The sequence below is a fragment of the Scyliorhinus canicula genome, chromosome 20 (assembly GCF_902713615.1).
Source record: "Scyliorhinus canicula chromosome 20, sScyCan1.1, whole genome shotgun sequence".
NCBI classification, from domain to species: Eukaryota; Metazoa; Chordata; class Chondrichthyes; order Carcharhiniformes; family Scyliorhinidae; genus Scyliorhinus; species Scyliorhinus canicula.
In genome coordinates this window covers 95,779,995-95,802,506 of record NC_052165.1, presented here as the reverse complement: position 1 = coordinate 95,802,506, position 22,512 = coordinate 95,779,995, and the positions used below count along the sequence as shown (strand labels likewise).

At 52.3% G+C, this 22,512-nt stretch overlaps 1 protein-coding gene across 1 annotated transcript in view; it reads right to left on the bottom strand.

The window, feature by feature from the left end:
* LOC119954817 (sporulation-specific protein 15-like) overlaps positions 1 to 22,512 on the bottom strand; it is a 522,687-nt gene that overhangs the window by 184,721 nt on the left and 315,454 nt on the right. The window contains exons 12-13 of the mRNA XM_038780358.1: positions 20,504 to 20,557; positions 15,712 to 15,786 (exon numbers count right to left, since the gene is read on the bottom strand). Of these exons, the coding sequence (XP_038636286.1) occupies positions 15,712 to 15,786; positions 20,504 to 20,557 (129 nt within the window). The remainder of the gene's footprint in view (positions 1 to 15,711; positions 15,787 to 20,503; positions 20,558 to 22,512) is intronic.

Here is a 22,512-nt window from a genome sequence, read left to right as displayed (position 1 = left end):
GGAGGAAGGCACAGGAAGTGGTTTATGAATATGGAGAGAAGGCGAGCAGGATGCTGGCACATCAGCTCCACAAGCGGGATGCGGCCAGGGAGATTGGGGGAGTGATGGATAGGGGAGGGAATGTGGTGCGAAGGGGGGTAGACATCAATGGGGTCTTCAGGGACTTTTACGGGGAATTGTATCGGTCTGAACCCCCAGTGGAGGGGGGGAGGGGGAATGGGGCACTTCTTGGACAAGCTGAGATTCCCGAAGGTGGAGGAGGGGCAGGTGGAGGGACTGGGGGCGCCGATCGAGCTGGAGGAGCTGGTCACTGGGATTGGCAGCATGTAGTCGGGGAAGGCGCCGGGGCCGGATGGGTTTCCGGCCGAATTCTATTAGATGTATGCAGACCTGCTGGGCCCTGTGTTGGTTAGGACCTTCAACGAGGCAACGGAGGGGGGGGGGGCTTTGCCCCCAGACTATGTCCCGGGCGCTGATTTCCTTGATCCTTAAGCGGGACAAGGACCCCCTGCAGTGTGGCTCATACAGGCCGATCTCGCTGTTAAATGTAGATGCCAAGCTGTTGGCAAAGACCTTGGCCACAAGGATAGAGGACTGTGTGCCAGGGGTCATCCTTGAGGATCAGACGGGGTTCGTGAAGGGAAGGCAGCTGAACACCAACATACGGAGGCTCTTGAATGTTATAATGATGCCGGCGGTAGAAGGGGAGGCGGAGATAGTGGTGGCGCTGGACGCGGAGAAGGCCTTTGATAGGGTTGAGTGGGGGTACTTGTGGGAGGTGCTAGAGAGGTTTGGGTTCGGGGAGGGGTTTGTCAGATGGGTGAGGCTGTTATATGAGGCCCCGATGGAGAGCGTGGCCACGAATAGGAGGAGATCGGAGTACTTTCGGTTATACCGAGGGACGAGACAGGGGCGTCCCCTGTCCCCCTTTGCTCTTTGCGTTGGCAATTGAGCCCCTGGCCATGGCGTTGAGGGAGTCGAGGAACTGGAGGGGGTTGGTGTGGGGTGGGGAGGAGCATCGAGTGTCGCTTTATGCAGATGACTTATTGCTATATGTGGCGGACCCAGTGGGGGGAATGCCGGAGGTGATGAAGATTCTCAGGGAATTTGGGGACTTCTCAGGGTACAAGCTCAACCTGGGTAAGAGCGAGTTGTTCGTCGTGCACCCGGGGGATCAAGAGGAGGGGATTGGTAGGCTCCCACTAAAAAGGGCGGAGAGGAGCTTTAGGTACCTGGGAGTCCAGGTTGCTAGGAGCTGGGGGGGCCCTACACAAACTTAACCTCACTAGGCTGGTGGAGCAAATGGAGGAGGAGTTTAGAAGATGGGACATGTTGCCGCTGTCGCTGGCGGGCAGGATGCAGTCAGTCAAGATGACGGTGCTCCCGAGGTTATTGTTCCTGTTCCAGTGCCTCCCCATCCTTATCCCGAAGGCCTTTTTTAGGAGAGTCAACAGGAGTATTACGGGGTTTGTATGGGCGCACGGGACCCCAAGGGTGAGATGGGTGTTTTTGCAGCGGGGCAGAGATAGGGGGGTGGCTGGCACTGCCCAACCTCTGTGGGTACTATTGGGCTGCCAACGCAGCGATGGTGCGTAAGTGGGTGATGGAGGGTGAGGGGGCAGCATGGAAGAGGATGGAGATGGCGTCCTGTGTGGGCACGAGCCTGGAGGCGCTGGTAACGGCGCCGTTGCCGCTCCCTCCAACGAGGTATACCACGAGCCCAGTGGTGGCAGCTACCCTCAAAATCTGGGGGCAATGGAGACGGCACAAGGGGGAGGTGACGGTCTCGATGGGGTCCCCGATACAGGGGGAACCACCGGTTTGTTCCAGGGAGAATCGATGGCGGGTTTCTGAGTTGGCACAGGGCAGGGGTTAGGAGGTTGAGGGACCTGTTTGTTGACGGGAAGTTTGCGAGCCTGGGTGAGTTAGAGGGGAAGTTCGGGCTCCCCCCGGGGAACATGTTTAGGTACATGCAGGTAAGGGCGTTTGCCAGGGGGCAGGTGGTGGGGTTCCCCTTGCTGCCCCCACGAGGGGTGCGGGATCGGTTGCTCTCGGGGGTGTGGGTTGGAGGAGGGAGGATTTTGGACACATACCGCGTAATGCAGGAGGTAGACGAGGCCTCGGTGGAGGAGCTGAAGGGTAAATGGGAAGAGGAGTTGGGTGAGGAGATTGAGGAGGGGACGTGGGTGGATGCCCTGGAGAGAGTGAATTCCTCCTCTTCCTGTGCGAGGCTTAGCCTCATACAGTTCAAGTTGCTGCATAGGGCCCACATGACTGGGACGAGGATGAGTAGGTTTTTCGGGGGACAGGTGTGCTAGGTGCTCGGGGAGCCCAGCGAACCACGCCCATATGTTTTGGGCGTGCCCAGCGCTGGAGGAATTTTGGAAGGGGGTAGCAAGGACGGTGTCGAGGGTGGTGGGATCCAGGGTCGAGCCAGGCTGGGGACTCGCAATTTTTGGGGTTGCAGTGGAGCCGGGAGTGCAGGAGGCGAAAGAGGCCGGTGTTCTGCTCTTTGCGTCCCTAGTAGCCCGGCAGAGGATCCTGCTCCAATGGAAGGATGCGAGGCCCCCAAGCGTGGAGGCCTGGATCAATGATATGGTGGGGTTTATTAAATTGGAGAGGGTGAAATTTGCCCTGAGGGGATCAGTACAAGGGTTTTTCAGACGGTGGCAGCCGTTCCTAGATTTCCTGGCAGAACGATAGGGAAATAGGCCGGCAGCAGCCCGGGGTGGGGGGTCGTTTCTGATAATATTTTTTGTTAATATTTTCTGTTATTGATATTTTGTGAAAATCTGAATAAAAATTATTTAAAAAATAATAATAAATGAGGACCCTCGATCGCTGTGGATGTACGCGGGTGAACCGAACAGGGAGAAGGTGGTGTGCAGGGCTTTGATAATGGTGGTCGTGGTCATGTCGGGGCAGGGGATGGCGAAAGGGAAGCGGGAGTACTCGTCAATCACGTTGAGGAAATACGTGTTGCGGTTGTCGGAGGGGAGGGGACCTTTGAAGTCCATGCTGAGATGTTCAAAGGGGCGGGAAGCATTTATAAGAATCGCTTGTTCAGGGCAGTAAAAGTGCGGTTTGCATTCCGCGCAGATGTGGCATTCCCTAGTCACGGTCCTGACCTCCTCGATGGAGTAGGGCAGGTTATGGGTCTTGATAAAGTGATAGAAACGGGTTACCCCTGGATGGCAGAGGTCCGCGTGGAGGGTGCGGAGGCGGTCCACCTGTGCGTTGGCGCAGGTACCGTGGGACAGGGCATCAGGAGGCTCGTTGAGCTTCCCAGGACGATACAAGATATCGTAGTTGTACGTGGACAACTCGATCCGCCACCGCAAGATCTTATCGTTCTTTATCTTGCCCCTCTGTGCATTATCAAACATGAAGGCCACTGACCTGTGAGGAGGGTAAACCTCCTGCCGGCCAGATAGTGCCTCCAATGTCACACAGCTTCGACTATGGCCTGTGCCTCCTTCTCGATAAGAAGTCTTACAACACCAGGTTAAAGCCCAACAGGTTTGTTTCAAACACGAGCTTTAGGAGCGCAGCTCCTTCCTCAGGTGAAGGAGCAGTGCTCCGAAAGCTAGTGTTTGAAACAAACCTGTTGGACTTTAACCTGGTGTTGTAAGACTTCTTACTGTGCTCACCCCAGTCCAACGCCGGCATCTCCACATCTTCCTTCTTGACCGAGGAATGGCGGATTTCGGATGCATGGAGGGTACAGGAGAAGAAGGCCACGGGTCTGCCCGCTTGAATGAGGGTTCCCGCCAGAGCTACATCAGACACGTTGCTCGCGACTTGAAAGGGAAGGGACTCGTCGATAGCACGCATCGTAGCCTTTGCGATGTCTGCTTTGTTGCGGCTAAAGGTCTGGCGGGTCTCCATTGACAGGGGAAAGGAGGTGGACTGGATGAGTGGGCGGGCTTTGTCGGCGTAATTGGGGACCCACTAGGCATAATATGAGAAGAAGCTCAAACAGCGCTTGAGGGCTTTGAGGGAGTTGGGAAGGGGGAGTTCCATAAGGGGCGCATGCGTTCGGGGTCGGTGCCTATCACTCCGTTACGCACTACGTAGCCGAGGATGGCTAGACGGTCGGTGCTAAACACGCATTTATCCTTATTGTACGTGAGGTTAAGGAGTTTTGCGGTTCAGAGGAATTTGTGGAGGTTGGTGTCGTGGTCCTGCTGGTCATGGCCGCAGATGGTGACATTGTCGAGATACGGGAAGGTGGCTCGTAAATCGTACTGGTCAACCATTCGGTCCATCTCCCTTTGGAAGACCGAGACCCCATTCGTGACACCAAAGGGAATCCTTAAAAAGTGGTAGAGTCGCCCATCCGCTTCGAACGCAGTGTACTTTCAGTCACTCGCGCGGATGGGGAGCTGGTGACAGGCAGACTTAAGGTCCACCGTGGAAAATACTTTGTACTGCGCGATCCTGTTAACCAGGTCGGAGATACGTGGGAGAGGATACGCGTCCAGCTGCGTAAACCTGTTGATGGTCTGACTGTAGTCTATAACCATCCGATTTTTCTCCCTGGTTTTTACCACCAGCACTTGTGCTCGCCAGGGGCTGTTGCTAGCCTCGATAACCCCTTCCTTCAGAAGCTTTTAGACTTCGGACCTGATGAGGGTCTGGTCCTGGGCGCTGTACCGTCTGCTCCTGGTGGCAATGGGTTTGCAATCCGGGGTGAGGTTTGCAAACAAGGATGGGGGATTGACCTTGAGGGACGCGAGGCTGCAGACAGTAAGGGGGGCATAGGGCCGCTGAATTTGAATGTTAAGCTCTGGAGGTTGCACTGGAAATCTAACCCCAGGAGTGCTGCCGCGCAGAGATAGGGAAGGACGAAGAGCTTATAGTTTTTAAACTCCCTCCCCTGGACCGTGAGGTCCGCGATGCAGCACCCTGTGATCTGGACCGAGTGTGAACAGGAGGCCAGAGCGATTCTTTGTTTCACCGGGTAAACGGGAAGAGCGCAGCGTCTTACCGTGGCGGGGTGGACAAAACTCTCGGTGCTCCCGGAGTCCAGCAGGCAGCTTGTCTCGTGGCCATTGAGAAGGATCTTCGTGGTTGCCGTGGACAGCGTGCGAGGCCGCGACTGGTCCAATATTACTGAGGCGAGTCGTGGCAGGAACTCCGAGTCATTATATGGCAGCGAGCAGTCGCCTGCGGGGTCCTCGGTGCTGATCCAAAATGGCGGTGCCCGGGGATCGCACATGGCATCGAGGGCCCAAAATGGCGGTGACCGGGATCACTCGTGGCGGTGGGGGGTGGGGGCAGAGAGGTCCGCGGGCCGCACGGGGGCCCTGAGGAGCGCGGGGGAGATGCGGGGGTCTGCAGCGACCGCTTTAGACTGACAAACGGCCGCAAAGTGGCCCTTCGTGCGGTGCGGGCCGGGCAGCGCTGGCGGGCGTGCTTGGCCTGGCCGCAAAAGTGGCAGCAGGGCCCCATGGGTTTATCGGGGCGCCCTGTGGCGCAGGACTGGGGGGGGGGGGGGGGGGGTGGGTCCGAGTCTGTGGAGGTGAGGGGGGTCGTGTTCCATGCCACCCAGGGGGCCGCCGCGCAGTCGGGAGCGTATGCGCGAGCATTGCGATTAGCGACCTCTAGAGAGTCTCTGGCGGATGTGAAGATTGCATACCCACAACGAAAGAGTCTCTGATTAAAAGTTCAGTGTGCTCGGCCGCAGAAACTTGTGGGAAGCTGCAGTTTCTCCCCAGAACAAGCAGGGCCCGGTAAAATTCGCCTAAAGGCTCCCCAGCCTACCTGGCAGAAGCCAGCACCACTGGAACAACGGAGGAACAAAAACTCAGCCTACTGCACGCGAGGGTAAGCCACAGAATCTCCACACAGCTAAATCCGGCCGGTTCTTACACCGCAGCGCTGGCAATACTGGACAAAATGTACGTTAGGCCCATTAACGAGGCTTATGCACGCCACGTGTTTACGACTCGCCGTCAGCGGCCTACAGAAACGCTTGTCGAATTTGTAAGGGAACTGAACAACCTTTCCAATGACTGTAATTATCAGGCCGTTACCGCGGCGGAACATAGGGAGCTTGCTGTGCGGGACGTTTTCGTAGTGGGCCTTAGGTCTAACTATGTGCACCAAAGACTGCTAGAAAAGGGGGCCCAGGACTTAGACACTACTGTGGAGGCTGCTACCACTATGGAAGTTTCCTTCCGCAGCCTCACCTCGTTTCCCGCGGACCCCGCGACCTCATCGTGGACACACGACCAACAATCCCCCCAGGCCTGTGCCGCACGGCCCCCCAGCTACCGCGCTGCCCCAGCCAGTTACTCTGCTGCCCCAGCCAGTTACTCTGCTGCCCCAGCCAGTTACTCTGCTGCCCCAGCCAGTTACTCTGCTGCCCCAGCCAGTTACTCTGCTGCCCCAGCCAGTTACTCTGCTGTCCCAGCCAGTTACTCTGCTGCCCCAGCCAGTTACTCTGCTGCCCCAGCCAGTTACTCTGCTGCCCCAGCCAGTTACTCTGCTGCCCCAGCCAGTTACTCTGCTGCCCCAGCCAGTTACTCTGCTGCCCCAGCCAGTTACTCTGCTGCCCCAGCCAGTTACTCTGCTGTCCCAGCCAGTTACTCTGCTGCTCCAGCCAGTTACTCTGCTGCCCCAGCCAGTTACTCTGCTGCTCCAGCCAGTTACTCTGCTGCCCCAGCCAGTTACTCTGCTGCCCCAGCCAGTTACTCTGCTGCCCCAGCCAGTTACTCTGCTGCCCCAGCCAGTTACTCTGCTGCCCCAGCCAGCTTCTCGGCTGCCCCATCCAGTTACTCTGCTGCCCCAGCCAGTTACTCTGCTGCCCCAGCCAGTTACTCTGCTGCCCCAGCCAGTTACTCTGCTGCCCCAGCCAGTTACTCTGCTGTCCCAGCCAGTTACTCTGCTGCCCCAGCCAGTTACTCTGCTGCCCCAGCCAGCTACTAGAACATAGAACATAGAACAGTACAGCACAGAACAGGCCCTTCGGCCCTCAATGTTGTGCCGAGCCATGATCACCCTACTCAAACCCACGTATCCACCCTATACCCGTAACCCAACAACCCCCCTTAACCTTACTTTTATTAGCACACTACGGGCAATTTAGCATGGCCAATCCACCTAACCCGCACATCTTTGGACTGTGGGAGGAAACTGGAGCACCCGGAGGAAACCCACGCACACAGGGGGAGGACGTGCAGACTCCACACAGACAGTGACCCAGCCGGGAATCGAACCTGGGACCCTGGAGCTGTGAAGCATTTATGCTAACCACCATGCTACTCTGCTGCCCCAGCCAGTTACTCTGCTGCCCCAGCCAGCTACTCTGCTGCCCAAGCCAGTTACTCTGCTGCCCCAGCCAGCTACTCAGCTGCCCCAGCCAGTTACTCTGCTGCCCCAGCCAGTTACTCTGCTGCCCCAGCCAGTTACTCAGCTGCTCAGCTGCCCCAGCCTGCCATTTCTGTGGCCAAAGCCAGCACCCGCGGCAGCACTGCCCAGCCCGATCTGCGACCTGCAGCAGCTGCAGGAAGAAAGGCCACTATGCCAGAGTGTGCCTCGTGAAAAGGGCCCCAGTTTGTAACTCCCCTGCAGAGAGAACAAATCACTCCCAACACCAGCGGGCCCACGGGGCCCGAAACGCTGTGGCCTACGCCAGACTCCGCCCCCTCCCGCCACGTGCGATCCATGGGGGCCGCCATCTTGGCAAACCCCCACCATGCAGCCGGCCACGTGCGACTCATGGGGGCCGCCATCTTCCTCGCCACTCACCACGTGCGATCCACGGGCCCCATCTGCATTGGCATGCTCAGGAAGCTCATCTGAAGAATACGACTTCCTCGGGCACTCACCACGCGGCCCGCAACTCAACGCGGTCACCCTGGATCAATCCCGCCCCAAGCACCTACGAAGTTCGATGGCGGAGGTCCAGATCAACGGGTACAGCACGCCATGCCTCTTTGACTCCGGGAGCACCGAGAGCTTTATACATCCAGAGCTGGTAAGACGCTGTTCGCTTTCTATTTTTCCAGTGAGCCAAGCTATCGCCCTCGCTTCGGGCTCCCACTCAGTCCAAATCCAAGGACGCACCGTTGCTACGCTCACAATTCGAGGCGCTAGTTATTCTAAATTTAAACTTTATGTCCTGCCCAACCTCTGCGCGCCACTCTTATTAGGCCTGGATTTCCAGTGCAACCTCAAGAGCCTCACCCTCAGCTTCGGCGGGCCCCTGCCCCCACTCACTATCTGCAGCCTAGCCACGCTGCGCATCTCCCCCCCTCCTCTCTTCGCCAACCTCACTCCAGATTGCAAGCCAGTAGCTACTCGCAAAGGGGCAAAATAAAAAATGATAAAATTCTGCGGTGGAGGATCGAACTCTCGGCCTATCGTTACGATATTAAATATCGACCGGGGAAGCTCAACGAGCCCTCGGATGCCCTATCCGCGGGACATGCGCCAGCGCGCAGATCAGCCGTCTGAAAGCCATCCACGTGGACCTCTGCCATCCAGGGGTCACCCGGCTCGACCACTGCATCAGAGCCCGAAACCTGCCTTTCTCCAACGAGGAGGTAAAAGCGGTCACCAGGGACTGCCCGATCTGTGCGGAGTGCAAACCGCACTTCTATAGACCAGACAGGGCCCACCTGGTCAAGGCTTCTAGGCCCTTTGAACGACTCGCGATTGATTTCAAAGGGCCACTCCCCTCAACTAACAAGAACGTTAACTTTCTAAACATCGAGGCTGCAACCCCGGTGCTCCACAGATCACAGTGGACAGTTCGACCACCAGACAGACTTACTTTGTAGACCACCACCTCCGCCGGACTTGATTTTTTTGCAGTGGGTGAATGTGGTGAATGTAACTTAGTAATTCACACTTTATTTACCAATACCATTGTAAGCGCAGTAGCGTTATCCGACCACTAGGGGGAGTAGCTCTGGGAATGTTCAGGAGTTTGTACAGGGCTCCACCCTTGGCTCCGCGCACGACTCCTCCCCCTGGACTTGCTGGATAAATACCCTTGTCCAGAGCCAGCCTGCAGTTCATCGAGAGTTTAACGGGTATCAGGCTGGCTCTGTAGTAAGTAAATTAAATCCATTGTTCATATCTCAAAGCACGTGTCTAGTGAATTCATGGTTCCATCAACACTGTCCCCATCAAACACTCCCAGGACAGGTACAGCACGGGGTTAGATACAGAGTCAAGCTCCCTCTACACTGTCCCCAATCTAACACTCCCAGGACAAGTACAGCACGGGGTTCGATACAGAGTAAAGCTCCCTCTACACTGTCCCCATCAAACACTCCCAGGACAGGTACAGCACGGGGTTAGATACAGAGTAAAGCTCCCTCGACACTGTTCCCATCAAACACTCCCAGGACAGGTACAGCACGGGGTTAGATACAGAGTAAAGCTCCCTCTACACTGTCCCCATCAAACACTCCCAGGACAGGTACAGCACGGGGTTCGATACAGAGTAAAGCTCCCTCTACACTGTCCCCATCAAACACTCCCAGGACAGGTACAGCACGGGGTTAGATACAGAGTAAAGCTCCCTCTACACTGTCCCCATCAAACACTCCCAGGACAGGTACAGCACGGGGTTCGATACAGAGTAAAGCTCCCTCTACACTGTCCACATTGTGTTGTTCCCTGTGTCTTAATAAAGCTCATAGTCTTAAAGTTGAAGTAGATGCTTTATTGTAAGTTCGTTCTCTCTTCAGTGCTTAATTTAGTTACCTCGATGCTGCTTGCCTACGTCCTGCTACCAGTTCCCGCTTCTGTGAAGCGTGCCCTCACTTCCTGTTCCCCTGTATTTATATCTCTCCCATGCTCCCTCTAGTGCTTGCTCAGTTGTATTGCATCTACATAGATATACAATCACCACATCCCCCCCTTTTTTCTTTATATATTTTCTGTACATTGTTAAAGAAAATTGTACAAAACAGTTAATTACTTATGATATGTGTATCTATACAAGTGATGATGATATTGGATATTTTACAAAGCCAATTAATATTTATGAGTCCAATCTTAATAAAAACATTTATGAGTCCAAACTTGATGAATTTGTTCATTGATTTTTTTTCATTGTTGACGTGGTGACATTGATATTGCAACTCTGTTGTGAATGTTGTCGGTGTTCTTGATTTTTTTAAGTAACCAATATTTCATCCCGTGGTGTTTGAATGGTCGAACCACTGATGTTGACTGACATGGACTTTTTTTTTCTGTGCTTGTGGTATTGATTTAGAGTGTCATCTGCCTTGAAAGCTGGTGTGCTTGCTTGTTCTGGAGCAGATGTGGATTTGTGAGATTCGTTGTCATCATGTTTGTAGTCTTGTCATTGTTTTGCAGTGTGCTGTGGCATTGTCCTTCATATGCAGAGTTGTACCATTTTGTAGAAGTCGTTGTTTCATTGCTGTTGTTTCTCTCGTTCCTGTCTTTGTTGTTTTCATTGTCGTTCTTGTTGTTTTTGTCATTTATGTCTTGGTTCTTGTCGTGCTTGTTGCTGTCTTTGTTATGCTTCTTGTTGTTTTTATTGTTCTTCTTGTAGTTTTCGTTTTTGTGCTTGCAATTTTTGTTGTTGCTGTTGTTGTCCGTGTTTCTGCTGTGCTTCTTTTGGTTCTTGTTTTTCTTGTTGAGCTCAATGAGTGTCCCATGTGGATAATTTGAGTCATTGTCACAGTTATTGGTGCGAGTGTCCTTTGTGGAAATTGTTACATTAAACGTTTCGTCTAGAGAATGGTGAGAATGATCTGATGTTGCATTGATGCTGGTGACTCAGTCATTTGTGGTGGATTTGATTCGTCGTCTTTGCTTCCTTTGTGCTCCTCTTCTAAAGTAATTTGTGGTGGATTTAATTCCTCTTCTTTGCTTTCTTGGTGCTCCTCTTCTGGAGTCAAATTCTTCACGATTTCTTTTGGCGTGGTCTCACTGGACTCTTGGGTGGCCCTACTCTGTGCTTCGGTACAGACAAGCTGAGAACTGTCAGTCTCGCTGTGATCCTGTACCTCCTGTATGTCGAGTGTGATCACCTTGTCACTGTTTTCGCATGCAGTGGGTAGATGTACATTGTCTTTTTCTTGGTCATGTGAGCTTGGTAGACTTTCATAGTCTGCTTGCGGTTGCTCAGATACGGCGGGTTGACCTTCATGGTCTTGTCCATGCATGCTGTTCGCCAGGGAGTGTTTGCTTGCTTCCCTTTTGGAGTCTTTCAACGAGCTGTCTGTGGAGGCTCGCGTCACTCTCTTTGTGGAGTCTTTCATCACTCTCACGGTGGAGCCTGTCATCGCTCTCTCTGTGGAGTCTTTCTGTGCTCTCTGTGTGGCGTCGTCTTCGTCTTGGGTAATGCTGTCATCCAATGTATCGACGATCTGCCATGGCACCCTGGTGTTGGATTCATCTACCACGAGTAGATTTGTGTTGAGCTTTGCGACCGTGTCGCTGATGCTGTGATCAGCATATACGAATAACTCAGCCATGTCTGAGTAGTATTCTTCAAAAACCAAATCATCTTTTTTTGCTTCGGATTTGGTATCGTTGCCTTCATCATTTTTTGTTTTGGAATTGTTTTTGTTCTCTTCACTTTGGGTGGTGCAGACTGCTTGTTCCAGGGTGTTGTGAGAGTTATTGTCAACTGCTGGTGTAAGTTCAGGCGCTTTTCTGTCTTTTGAGGTAAGAAAATTGGGTTTTACAGCTTTAAGTATCTTATTTTTAATTTTCGGGCATTTCCCTTTTAAGTGGACGTGGTCCTGGTCCTCAGACGTCATGACGTTCATGACATCATGCGTAGGAATCGATTGCGCATGCGCAAATCGGTCTTCCTTTACTGTGCGGTTTTGTGTCCAAGCCGCGCATGCGCAGAACCATCTTCAAATCGTGCAATCGTTCCTTGCAACTGGGCATGCACGGCTTGCGCATGCGCAGAACCATCTTCAAATCGTGCAATCGTTCCTTGCAACTGGGCATGCACGGCTTGCGCATGCGCAGAACCATCTTCAAATCGTGCAATCGTTCCTTGCAACTGGGCATGCGCGGCTTCTGTTCCCTGCGCATGCGCAGATGCAGATTTTCGTCCTTTGTTCCCCAGAGACTGTACAATGTGCTCCGACGCCATTTTACAGTGGATTTCAGCGTTTTTTCTTTCAAAAAAGTTGAAGTTACTTTTTCCTTTCGATCTGGACTGGATTTCAGCATTTTGTCTTTGTGAAAAATTCATGTTACTTTTTCATTTCGCCCTCATACAGTACTGTTCAAATTTCATAACATTTTTTTTAGTATTATTTCTAATTTGGTGCTGTCTTCATCTTTCGAGTATTTAAAGCAATTACATGTTTCTCCAGATTCATGCCTTGCGATGAGCAGTGCTATTTTAATTTCATCTGAGGCTGCTCCGAGATCATTAACTGCGATATATAAATCGAACATTTGTTTAAATCTTTTCCAGACATTACTTGAATTACCGGTTATGTTCAGCTGACGTAGGGTTCCAACAAACATAATCGAATCAGCGAAGTCTTCCCAAGTCAAATGGCCTGCAGGAGTTTTCCTTGCCATTTTGGTCTTTCTGTGTCTGCAGCTGGTGTAATCTTGTAGTAAGCGTCTGACGCCACTGCTGGTACCATGTGTTGTCCTTGTGTCTTAATAAAGTTCGTAGTCTTAAAGTTGAAGTAGATGCTTTATTGTAAGTTCGTTCTCTCTTCAGTGCTTAATTTAGTTACCTCGATGCTGCTTGCCTACGTCCTGCTACCAGTTCCCGCTTCTGTGAAGTGTGTCCTCACTTCCTGTTCCCCTGTATTTATATCTCTCCCATGCTCCCTCTAGTGCTTGCTCAGTTGTATTGCATCTACATAGATATACAATCAACACACACATCAAACACTCCCAGGACAGGTACAGCATGGGGTTAGATACAGAGTAAAGCTCCCTCTACACTCTCCCCATGAAATACTCCCAGGACAGGTACAGCACGGGGAGGGATACAGAGTAAAGCTCCCTCTGCACTGTCCCCATCAAACACTCCCAGGACAGGTACAGCACAGGGTTAGATCCAGAGTAAAGCTCCCTCTACACTATCCCCATCAAACACTCCCAGGACAGGTACAGCACGGGGTTAGATACAGAGTAAAGCTCCCTCTGCACTGTCCCCATCAAACACTCCCAGGACAGGTACAGCACGGGGTTAGATACAGAGTAAAGGTCCCTCTACACTGTCCCCATCAAACACACCCAGGACAGGTACAGCACGGGGTTAGATACAGAGTAAAGCTCCCTCTACACTGTCCCCATCAAACACTCCCAGGACAGGTACAGCACGGAGTTAGATACAGAGTAAAGGTCCCCCTACACTGTCCCCATCAATCAATCCCAGGACAATTACAGCACGGGGTTAGATACAGAGAAAAGCTCCCTCTACACTGTCCCCATCAAACAGACCCAGGACAGGTACAGCACGGGGTTAGATACAGAGTAAAGCTCCCTCTGCACTGTCCCCATCAAACACTCCCAGGACAGGTACAGCACGGGGTTAGATACAGAGAAAAGCTCCCTCTACACTGTCCCCATCAAACACTCCCAGGACAGGTACAGCACGGGGTTAGATATAGAGTAAAGCTCCCTCTACACTGTCCCCATCAAACACTCCCGGACAGGTACAGCACAGGGTTAGATACAGAGTAAAGCTCCCTCTACACTGTCCCCATCAAACACTCCCAAGGACAGGTACAGCACGGGGTTAGATACAGAGTAAAGCTCCCTCTGCACTGTCCCCATCAAACACTCCCAGGACAGGTACAGCACGGGGTTAGATACAGAGTAAAGGTCCCTCTACACTGTCCCCATCAAACACACCCAGGACAGGTACAGCACGGGGTTAGATACAGAGTAAAGCTCCCTCTACACTGTCCCCATCAAACACTCCCAGGACAGGTACAGCACGGAGTTAGATACAGAGTAAAGGTCCCCCTACACTGTCCCCATCAATCAATCCCAGGACAATTACAGCACGGGGTTAGATACAGAGAAAAGCTCCCTCTACACTGTCCCCATCAAACAGACCCAGGACAGGTACAGCACGGGGTTAGATACAGAGTAAAGCTCACTCTGCACTGTCCCCATCAAACACTCCCAGGACAGGTACAGCACGGGGTTAGATACAGAGAAAAGCTCCCTCTACACTGTCCCCATCAAACACTCCCAGGACAGGTACAGCACGGGGTTAGATATAGAGTAAAGCTCCCTCTACACTGTCCCCATCAAACACTCCCGGACAGGTACAGCACAGGGTTAGATACAGAGTAAAGCTCCCTCTACACTGTCCCCATCAAACACTCCCAAGGACAGGTACAGCATGGGGATAGATACAGAGTAAAGCTCCCTCTACACTGTCCCCATCAAACACTCCCAGGACAGGTAGAGCACGGGGTTAGATACAGTGAAACTCCCTCTACACTGTCCCCATCAAACACTCCCAGGACAGGTACAGCACGGGGATAGATACAGAGTAAAGCTCCCTCTACACTGTCCCCATCAAACACTCCCAGGCCAGGTAGAGCACGGGGTTAGATACAGAGTAAAGCTCCCTCTACACTGTCCCCATCAAACACTCCCAGGACAGATACAGCACGGGGTTAGATACAGAGTAAAGCTCCCTCTGTACTGTCCCCATCAAACACTCCCAGGACAGGTAGAGCACGGGGTTAGATACAGAGTAAAGCTCCCTCTACACTGTCCCTATCAAACACTCCCAGGACAGGTAGAGCACGGGGTTAGATATAGAGTAAAGCTCCCTCTACACTGTCCCCATCAAACACTCCCAGGACAGGTAGAGCACGGGGTTCGATACAGAGTAAAGCTCCCTCTACACTGTCCCTATCAAACACTTCCAGGACAGGTAGAGCACGGGGTTCGATACAGAGTAAAGCTCCCTCTACACTGTCCCTATCAAACACTCCCAGGACAGGTACAGCACGGGGTTAGATACAGAGTAAAGCTCCCTCTACACTGTCCCCATCAAACACTCCCAGGACAGATACAGCACGGGGTTAGATACAGAGTAAAGCTCCCTCTGCACTGTCCCCATCAAACACTCCCAGGACAGGTACAGCACAGGGTTAGATACAGAGTAAAGCTCCCGCTACACTGTCCCATCAAACACTCCCAGGACAGGTACAGCACGGGGTTAGATACAGAGTAAAGCTCCCTCTACACTGTCCCCATCAAACACTCCCAGGACAAGTAGAGCACAGGGTTAGATACAGAGTAACGCTCCCTCTACACTGTCCCCATCAAACACTCCCAGGACAGGTAGAGCACGGGGTTAGATACAGAGTAAAGCTCCCACTACACTGTCCCCATCAAACACTCCCAGGACAGGTACAGCACGGGGATAGATACAGAGTAAAGCTCCCTCTACACTGTCCCCATCAAACACTCCCAGGACAGGTAGAGCACGGGGTTAGATACAGAGTAAAGCTCCCTCTACACTGTCCCCATCAAACACTCCCAGGACAGGTACAGCACGGGATTAGATACAGAGTAAAGCTCCCTCTGCACTGTCCCCTTCAAACACTCCCAGGACAGGTAGAGCACGGGGTTAGATACAGAATAACTTTCCTCGACAGTGTTTTTGTTCCCTCTCTGACCCCCTCAACACACACAGTGTAAGTAATGCACAATAAACAGAATTTTGTTATACCTAATGTCTCTTATTTACAACTCAGGTACCTGTTTTTTTATGTAATTTTGAAATGTACGTCTTTTGTCCTCCCTTTGTTTCATGTTCCAAATGGCATTCGACATCTGTGAAGAAAAATGAGAACTTGATTTTTGCTGAAAAATAAAAAGTTGTCCAAGATTCAGGTTTTGGTCTCAGGGAAAAGAGCCTGACATAGTCATACCCACGGACTCATACATTACATTTTATGTCCCAGACACCACTATCATCATGCCTGGGCCTGTCCTTTCCCATTGACAGAACTGAGCTGCAGAGGTGGCAGCACAGTGAGTCAGGACGGAGTGACCCTTGGAGTCCTCAACATCGACTATGAATTCCGTGAAATTTTCTGACATCAGGTCAAATGTCGAAAAAGAAACCAGCTTGAAATGGCACAATCAAAATAGCGAATACAAGTTTCCAGAGCATTATGCTATGTCTCTGCATTTCTCGTGTTTTTCCCTACCCACAATATATTCTGTGGGAACTGCCAAGTGTCTCAAGAAAAATGATTCAATAAGTCCATTTCTTCAGCGAACACACAATGTCATTAACCTGAATTATCTTCACACTGACTGGTGTCTCTCAGTCCCCTCTCTCTCAGGGAGATATCTGAACACTGACTGGTGACTCTCAGTCCCCTCTCTCTCTCAGGGAGATATCTGTACACTGACTGGTGTCTCTCAGTCCCCTCTCTCAGGGAGATATCTGTACACTGACCGGTGTCTCTCAGACCCCCCTCTCTCACTCAGGGAGATGTCTGTACACTGACTGGTGTCTCTCGGTCCTCTCTCTCTCTCAGGGAGACATCTGAACACTGAGTGGTGTCTCTCAGTCCCCCCTCTCTCTCAGGGAGATATCTGTACACTGACTGGTGTCTCTCAGTCCCCTCTCTCTCTCAGGGAGATATCTGTACACTGACTGGTGTCTCTCAGTCCCCTCTCTATCTCTCTCTCAGGGAGATATCTGTACACTGGCTGGTGTCTCGCAGTCCCCTCTCTCTCAGGGAGATATCTGCACACTGACCGGTGTCTCTCAGTCCCCTCTCTCTCAGGGAAATATCTGTACACTGACTGGTGTCTCTCAATCCTCTCTCTCTCTCTCTCTCAGAGAGATATCTGTACTCTGATTGGTGTCTCTCAGTCCCCCCTCTCTCAGGGAGATATCTGTACACGGACTGGTGTATCTCAGTCCCCTCTCTCAGGGAGATATCTGTACACTGACTGGTGTCTCTCTGTCCCCTCTCTTTCTCAGGGAGATATCTGTACACTGACTGTTGTCTCTCAGCCCCCTCTCTCAGGGAGATATCTGTACACTGACTGGTGTCTCTCGGTCCTCTCTCTCTCTCAGGGAGATATCTGTACACTGACTGGTGTCTCTCAGTCCCCACTCTCTCTCTCAGGGAGATACCTGTACACTGACTGGTGTCTCTCAGTCCCCTCTCTCTCTCAGGGAGATATCTGTACACTGACTGGTGTCACTCAGTCCCCTCTCTCTCTCAGGGAGATATCTGTACACTGACTGGTGTCACTCAGTCCCCTCTCTCTCTCAGGGAGATATCTGTACACTGACTGGTGTCTCTCAGTCCCCTCTCTCTCAGGGAGATATCTGTACACTGACTGGTGACTCTCAGTCCCCTCTCTTTCAGGGAGATATCTGTACACTGACTGGTGTCTCTCAGTACCCTCTCTCAGGGAGATATCTGTACACTGACTGGTGTCTCTCCGTCCCATCTCTCTGAGGGAGATATCTGTACACTGACTGGTGTCTCTCAGTCCCCTCTCTCAGGGAGCTATCTGTACACTGACTGGTGTCTCTCAGTCCCCTCTCTCAGGGAGATATCTGTACACTGACTGGTGTCTCTCAGTCCCCTCTCTCTCTCAGGGAGATATCTGTACACTGACTGGTGTCTCAGTCCCCTCTCTCTTAGGGAGATATCTGTACACTGACTGGTGTCTCTCAGTCCCCTCTGTCTCAGGAAGATATCTGTACACTGACTGGTGTCTCTCAGTCCCCTCTCTCTTAGGAAGATATCTGTACACTGACTGGTATCTCTCAGTCTCCTCTCTATCTCTCTCTCAGGGAGATATCTGTAAACTGACTGGTGTCTCTCAGTCTCCTCTCTCTCAGGGAGATATCTGTACACTGAATGGTGTCTCTCAGTCACCTCTCTCTCAGGAAGATGTCTGTACACTGACTGGTGTCTCTCAGTCCCCTATCTCTCAGGGAGATATCTGTACACTAACTGGTGTCTCTCAGTCGCCTGAACGCAATACTCCAAATGCGGCCGTACTAGAGTTTTGTACAACTGCAACATGACCTCATGGTTCCGGAACTCAATCCCTCTACCAATAAAGGCCAACACACCATAGGCCTTCTTCACAGCCCTATCAACCTGGGTGGCAACTTTCAGGGATCTATGTACATGGACACCAAGATCCCTCTGCTCATCCACACTACCAAGAATTTTACCATTAGCCAAATATTCCGCATTCCTGTTATTCTTTCCAAAGTGAATCACCTCACACTTCTCCACATTAAACTCCATTTGTCACCTCTCAGCCCAGCTCTGCAGCTTATCTATGTCCCTCTGTAACCTGCAACATCCTTCCGCACTGTCTACAACTCCACCGACTTTAGTGTCGTCTGCAAATCTACTCACCCATCCTTCTGCGCCCTCCTCTAGGTCATTTATAAAAATGACAAACAGCAACGGCCCCAGAACAGATCCTTGTGGTACGCCACTCGTAACTGAACTCCATTCTGAACATTTCCCATCAACTACCACTCTCTGTCTTCTTTCAACTAGCCAATTTCTGATCCACATCTCTCAATCACCCTCAATCCCCAGCCTCCGTATTTTCTGCAATAGCCGACCGTGGGGAACCTTATCAAACGCTTTACTGAAATCCATATACACCACATCAACTGCTCTACCCTCGTCTACCTGTTCAGTCACCTTCTCAAAGAACTCGATAAGGTTTGTGAGGCATGACCTACCCTTCACAAAACCATGCTGACTATCCCTAATCATATCATTCCTATCTAGATGATTATAAATCGTATCTTTTATAATCCTCTCCAAGACTTTACCCACCACAGACGTTAGGCTCACCGGCCTATAGTTACCGGGGTTATCTCTACTCCCCTTCTTGAACAAAGGGACCACATTTGCTATCCTCCAGTCCTCTGGCACTATTCCTGTAGCCAATGACCTAAAAATCAAAGTCAAAGGCTCAGCAATCTCTTCCGTGGCTTCCCAGAGAATCCTAGGATAAATCCCATCAGGCCCGGGGACTTATCTATTTTCACCTTGTCCAGAATTGCCAACACTTCTTCCCTATGCACCTCAATGCCATCTATTCTAATAGCCTGGGTCTCAGCATTCTCCTCCACAATATTATCTTTTTCTTGAGTGAATACTGACGAAAAGTATTCATTTAGTATCTCGCTTATCTCCTCAGCCTCCACACACAACTTCCCACCACTGTCCTTGACTGGCCCTATTCTTACCCTAGTCATTCTTTTATTCCTGACATACCTATAGAAAGCTTTTGGGTTTTCCTTGATCCTACCTGCCAAAGACTTCTCATGTCCCCTCCTTGCTCGTCTCAGCTCTCTCTTTAGATCCTTCCTCGCTTCCTTGTAACTATCAAGCGCCCCAACTGAAACTTCACGCCTCATCTTCACATAGGCCTCCTTCTTCCTCTTAACAAGAGATGCCACTTCTTTGGTAAACCACGATTCCCTCGCTTGACCCCTTCCTCCCTGCCTGACTGGTACGTACTTATCAAGAACATGCAATAGCTGTTCCTTGAACAAGCTCCACATATCCAGTGAGCCCAACCCTTGCAGCCTACTTCTACAAACTACACATGCTAAGTCATGTCTAATGGCATAATAATTGCCCTTCCCCCAGCTATAACTCAGTCCCCTCTCTCTCAGGGAGATATCTGTACACTGACTGGTGTCTCTCAGTCCCCTCTCTCTCAGGGAGATATCTGTACACTGACTGGTGTCTCTCAGTCCCCCTCCCCCCCTCTCTCAGGGAGATATCTGTACACTGACTGGTGTCTCTCAGTCCCCTCTCTCTCAGGGAGATATCTGTACACTGACTGGTGTCTCTCAGTCCCCTCTCTCTCAGGGAGATATCTGTACACTGACTGGTGTCTCTCAGTCCCCTCTTTCTCAGGGAGATATCTGTACCCTGACTGGTGTCTCTCAGTCCCCCCTCTCTCTCAGGGAGATATCTGTACACTGACTGGTGTCTCTCAGTCCCCTCTCTCTCGGAGATATCTGTACACTGACTGGTGTCTCTCAGTCCCCCCTCTCTCTCTCAGGGAGATATCTGTACACTGACTGGTGTCTCTCAGTCCCCCCTCTCTCTCAGGGAGATATCTGTACACTGACTGGTGTCTCTCAGTCCCTCTCTCTCTCTCAGGGAGATATCTGTACACTGACTGGTGTCTCTCAGTCCCCTCTCTCTCTCAGGGAGATATCTGTACACTGACTGGTGTCTCTCAGTCCCCTCTCTCTCAGGGAGATATCTGTACACTGACTGGTGTCTCTCAGTCCCCTCTCACTCAGGGAGATATCTGTACACTGACTGGTCTCTCAGTCCCTCTCTCTCAGGGAGATATCTGTACACTGACTGGTGTCTCTCTGTCCTCCCTCTCTCAGGGAGATATCTGTACACTGACTGGTGTCTCTCTGTCCTCCCTCTCTCAGGGAGATATATGTAAACTGACTGGATTCATACATTGCTGTTTCTTTACAGGACTTATTATGTCTTATTCAACATACCTGGAGGGGTGTTTTGGTCATCACTGAACATTTTTCAATGGTTTTCGAAAACAACTGTTTGCAGAAAGATGTCAAGATTAGGTAATGGATAACAGAAGCAACAAAATGCCAGAATTTAACAACTCAATATGGAGCTCTGCAAAGCCAATGGACCAGTACCCTCGGTCCCACATGTGTCTCTCACTACGACCCATGTGTCTCCGCAAACTCTCACTGTGACCCATGTGTCTGTCCCCCTCTCTCTGTGACCCAGTGTGTCTGTCCCCCTCTCACTGTGACCCCGTGTGTCTGTCCCCCTCTCACTGTGACCCCGTGTGTCTGTCCCACTCTCACTGTGACCCCGTGTGTCTGTCCCCCTCTCACTGTGACCCCGTGTGTCTGTCCCTCTCACTGTGACCCCGTGTGTCTGTCCCTCTCACTGTGACCCCGTGTGTCTGTCCCCCTCTCACTGTGACCCCGTGTGTCTGTCCCTCTCACTGTGACCCCGTGTGTCTGTCCCCCTCTCACTGTGACCCCGTGTGCCTGTCCCTCTCTCACTGTGACCCCGTGTGTCTGTCCCTCTCACTGTGACCCCGTGTGTCTGTCCCTCTCACTGTGACCCCGTGTGTCTGTCCCTCTCACTGTGACCCCGTGTGTCTGTCCCTCTCACTGTGACCCCATGTATCTGTCCCTCTCACTGTGACCCCGTGTGTCTGTCCCTCTCACTGTGACCCCGTGTGTCTGTCCCCCTCACTGTGACCCCGTGTGTCTGTCCCCCTCTCACTGGCACCCCGTGTGTCTGTCCCTCTCACTGTGACCCCGTGTGTCTGTCCCACTCACTGTGACCCCGTGTGTCTGTCCCCCTCTCACTGTGACCTCGTGTGTCTGTCCCCCTCTCACTGTCACCCCGTGTGTCTGTCCCCCTCTCACTGTGACCCCGTGTGTCTGTCCCCCTCTCACTGTGACCCCGTGTGTCTGTCCCTCTCACTGTGACCCCGTGTGTCTGTCCCCCTCTCACTGTGACCCCGTGTGTCTGTCCCTCTCACTGTGACCCCGTGTGTCTGTCCCTCTCATTGTGACCCCGTGTGTCTGTCCCCCTCACTGTCACCCCGTGTGTCTGTCCCTCTCACTGTGACCACGTGTGTCTGTCCCTCTCACTGTGACCCCGTGTGTCTGTCCCTCTCACTGTGACCCCGTGTGTCTGTCCCCCTCTCACTGTGACCCCGTGTGTCTGTCCCCCTCTCACTGTGACCCCGTGTGTCTGTCCCTCTCACTGTGACCCTGTGTGTCTGTCCCCCTCTCACTGTGACCACATGTGTCTGTCCCTCTCACTGTGACCCCGTGTGTCTGTCCCCTTCTCACTGTGACCCCGTGTGTCTGTCCCCCTCTCACTGTGACCCCGTGTGTCTGTCCCCTTCTCACTGTGACCCCGTGTGTCTGTCCCCCTCTCACTGTCACCCCGTGTGTCTGTCCCTCTCACTGTGACCCCGTGTGTCTGTCCCCCTCTCACTGTGACCCCGTGTGTCTGTCCCTCTCACTGTGACCCTGTGTGTCTGTCCCTCTCACTGTGACCCCATGTGTCTGTCCCCCTCACTGTGACCCCGTGTGTCTGTCCCTCTCACTGTGACCCCGTGTGTCTGTCCCTCTCACTGTGACCCCGTGTGTCTGTCCCCCTCTCACTGTGACCCCGTGTGTCTGTCCCCCTCTCCCTGTGACCCCGTGTGTCTGTCCCTCTCACTGTGACCCCGTGTGTCTGTCCCCCTCTCACTGTGACCCCGTGTGTCTGTCCCTCTCACTGTGACCCTGTGTGTCTGTCCCCCTCTCACTGACACCCGGTGTGTCTGTCCCCCTCACTGTGACCCCATGTGTCTGTCCCCCTCTGTGACCCCGTGTGTCTGTCCCCCTCTCACTGTCACCCCGTGTGTCTGTCCCCCTCTCTCTGTGACGCCGTGTGTCTGTCCCCCTCTCACTGTCACCCCGTGTGTCTGTCCCCCTCTCACTGTCACCCCGTGTGTCTGTCCCCCTCTCTC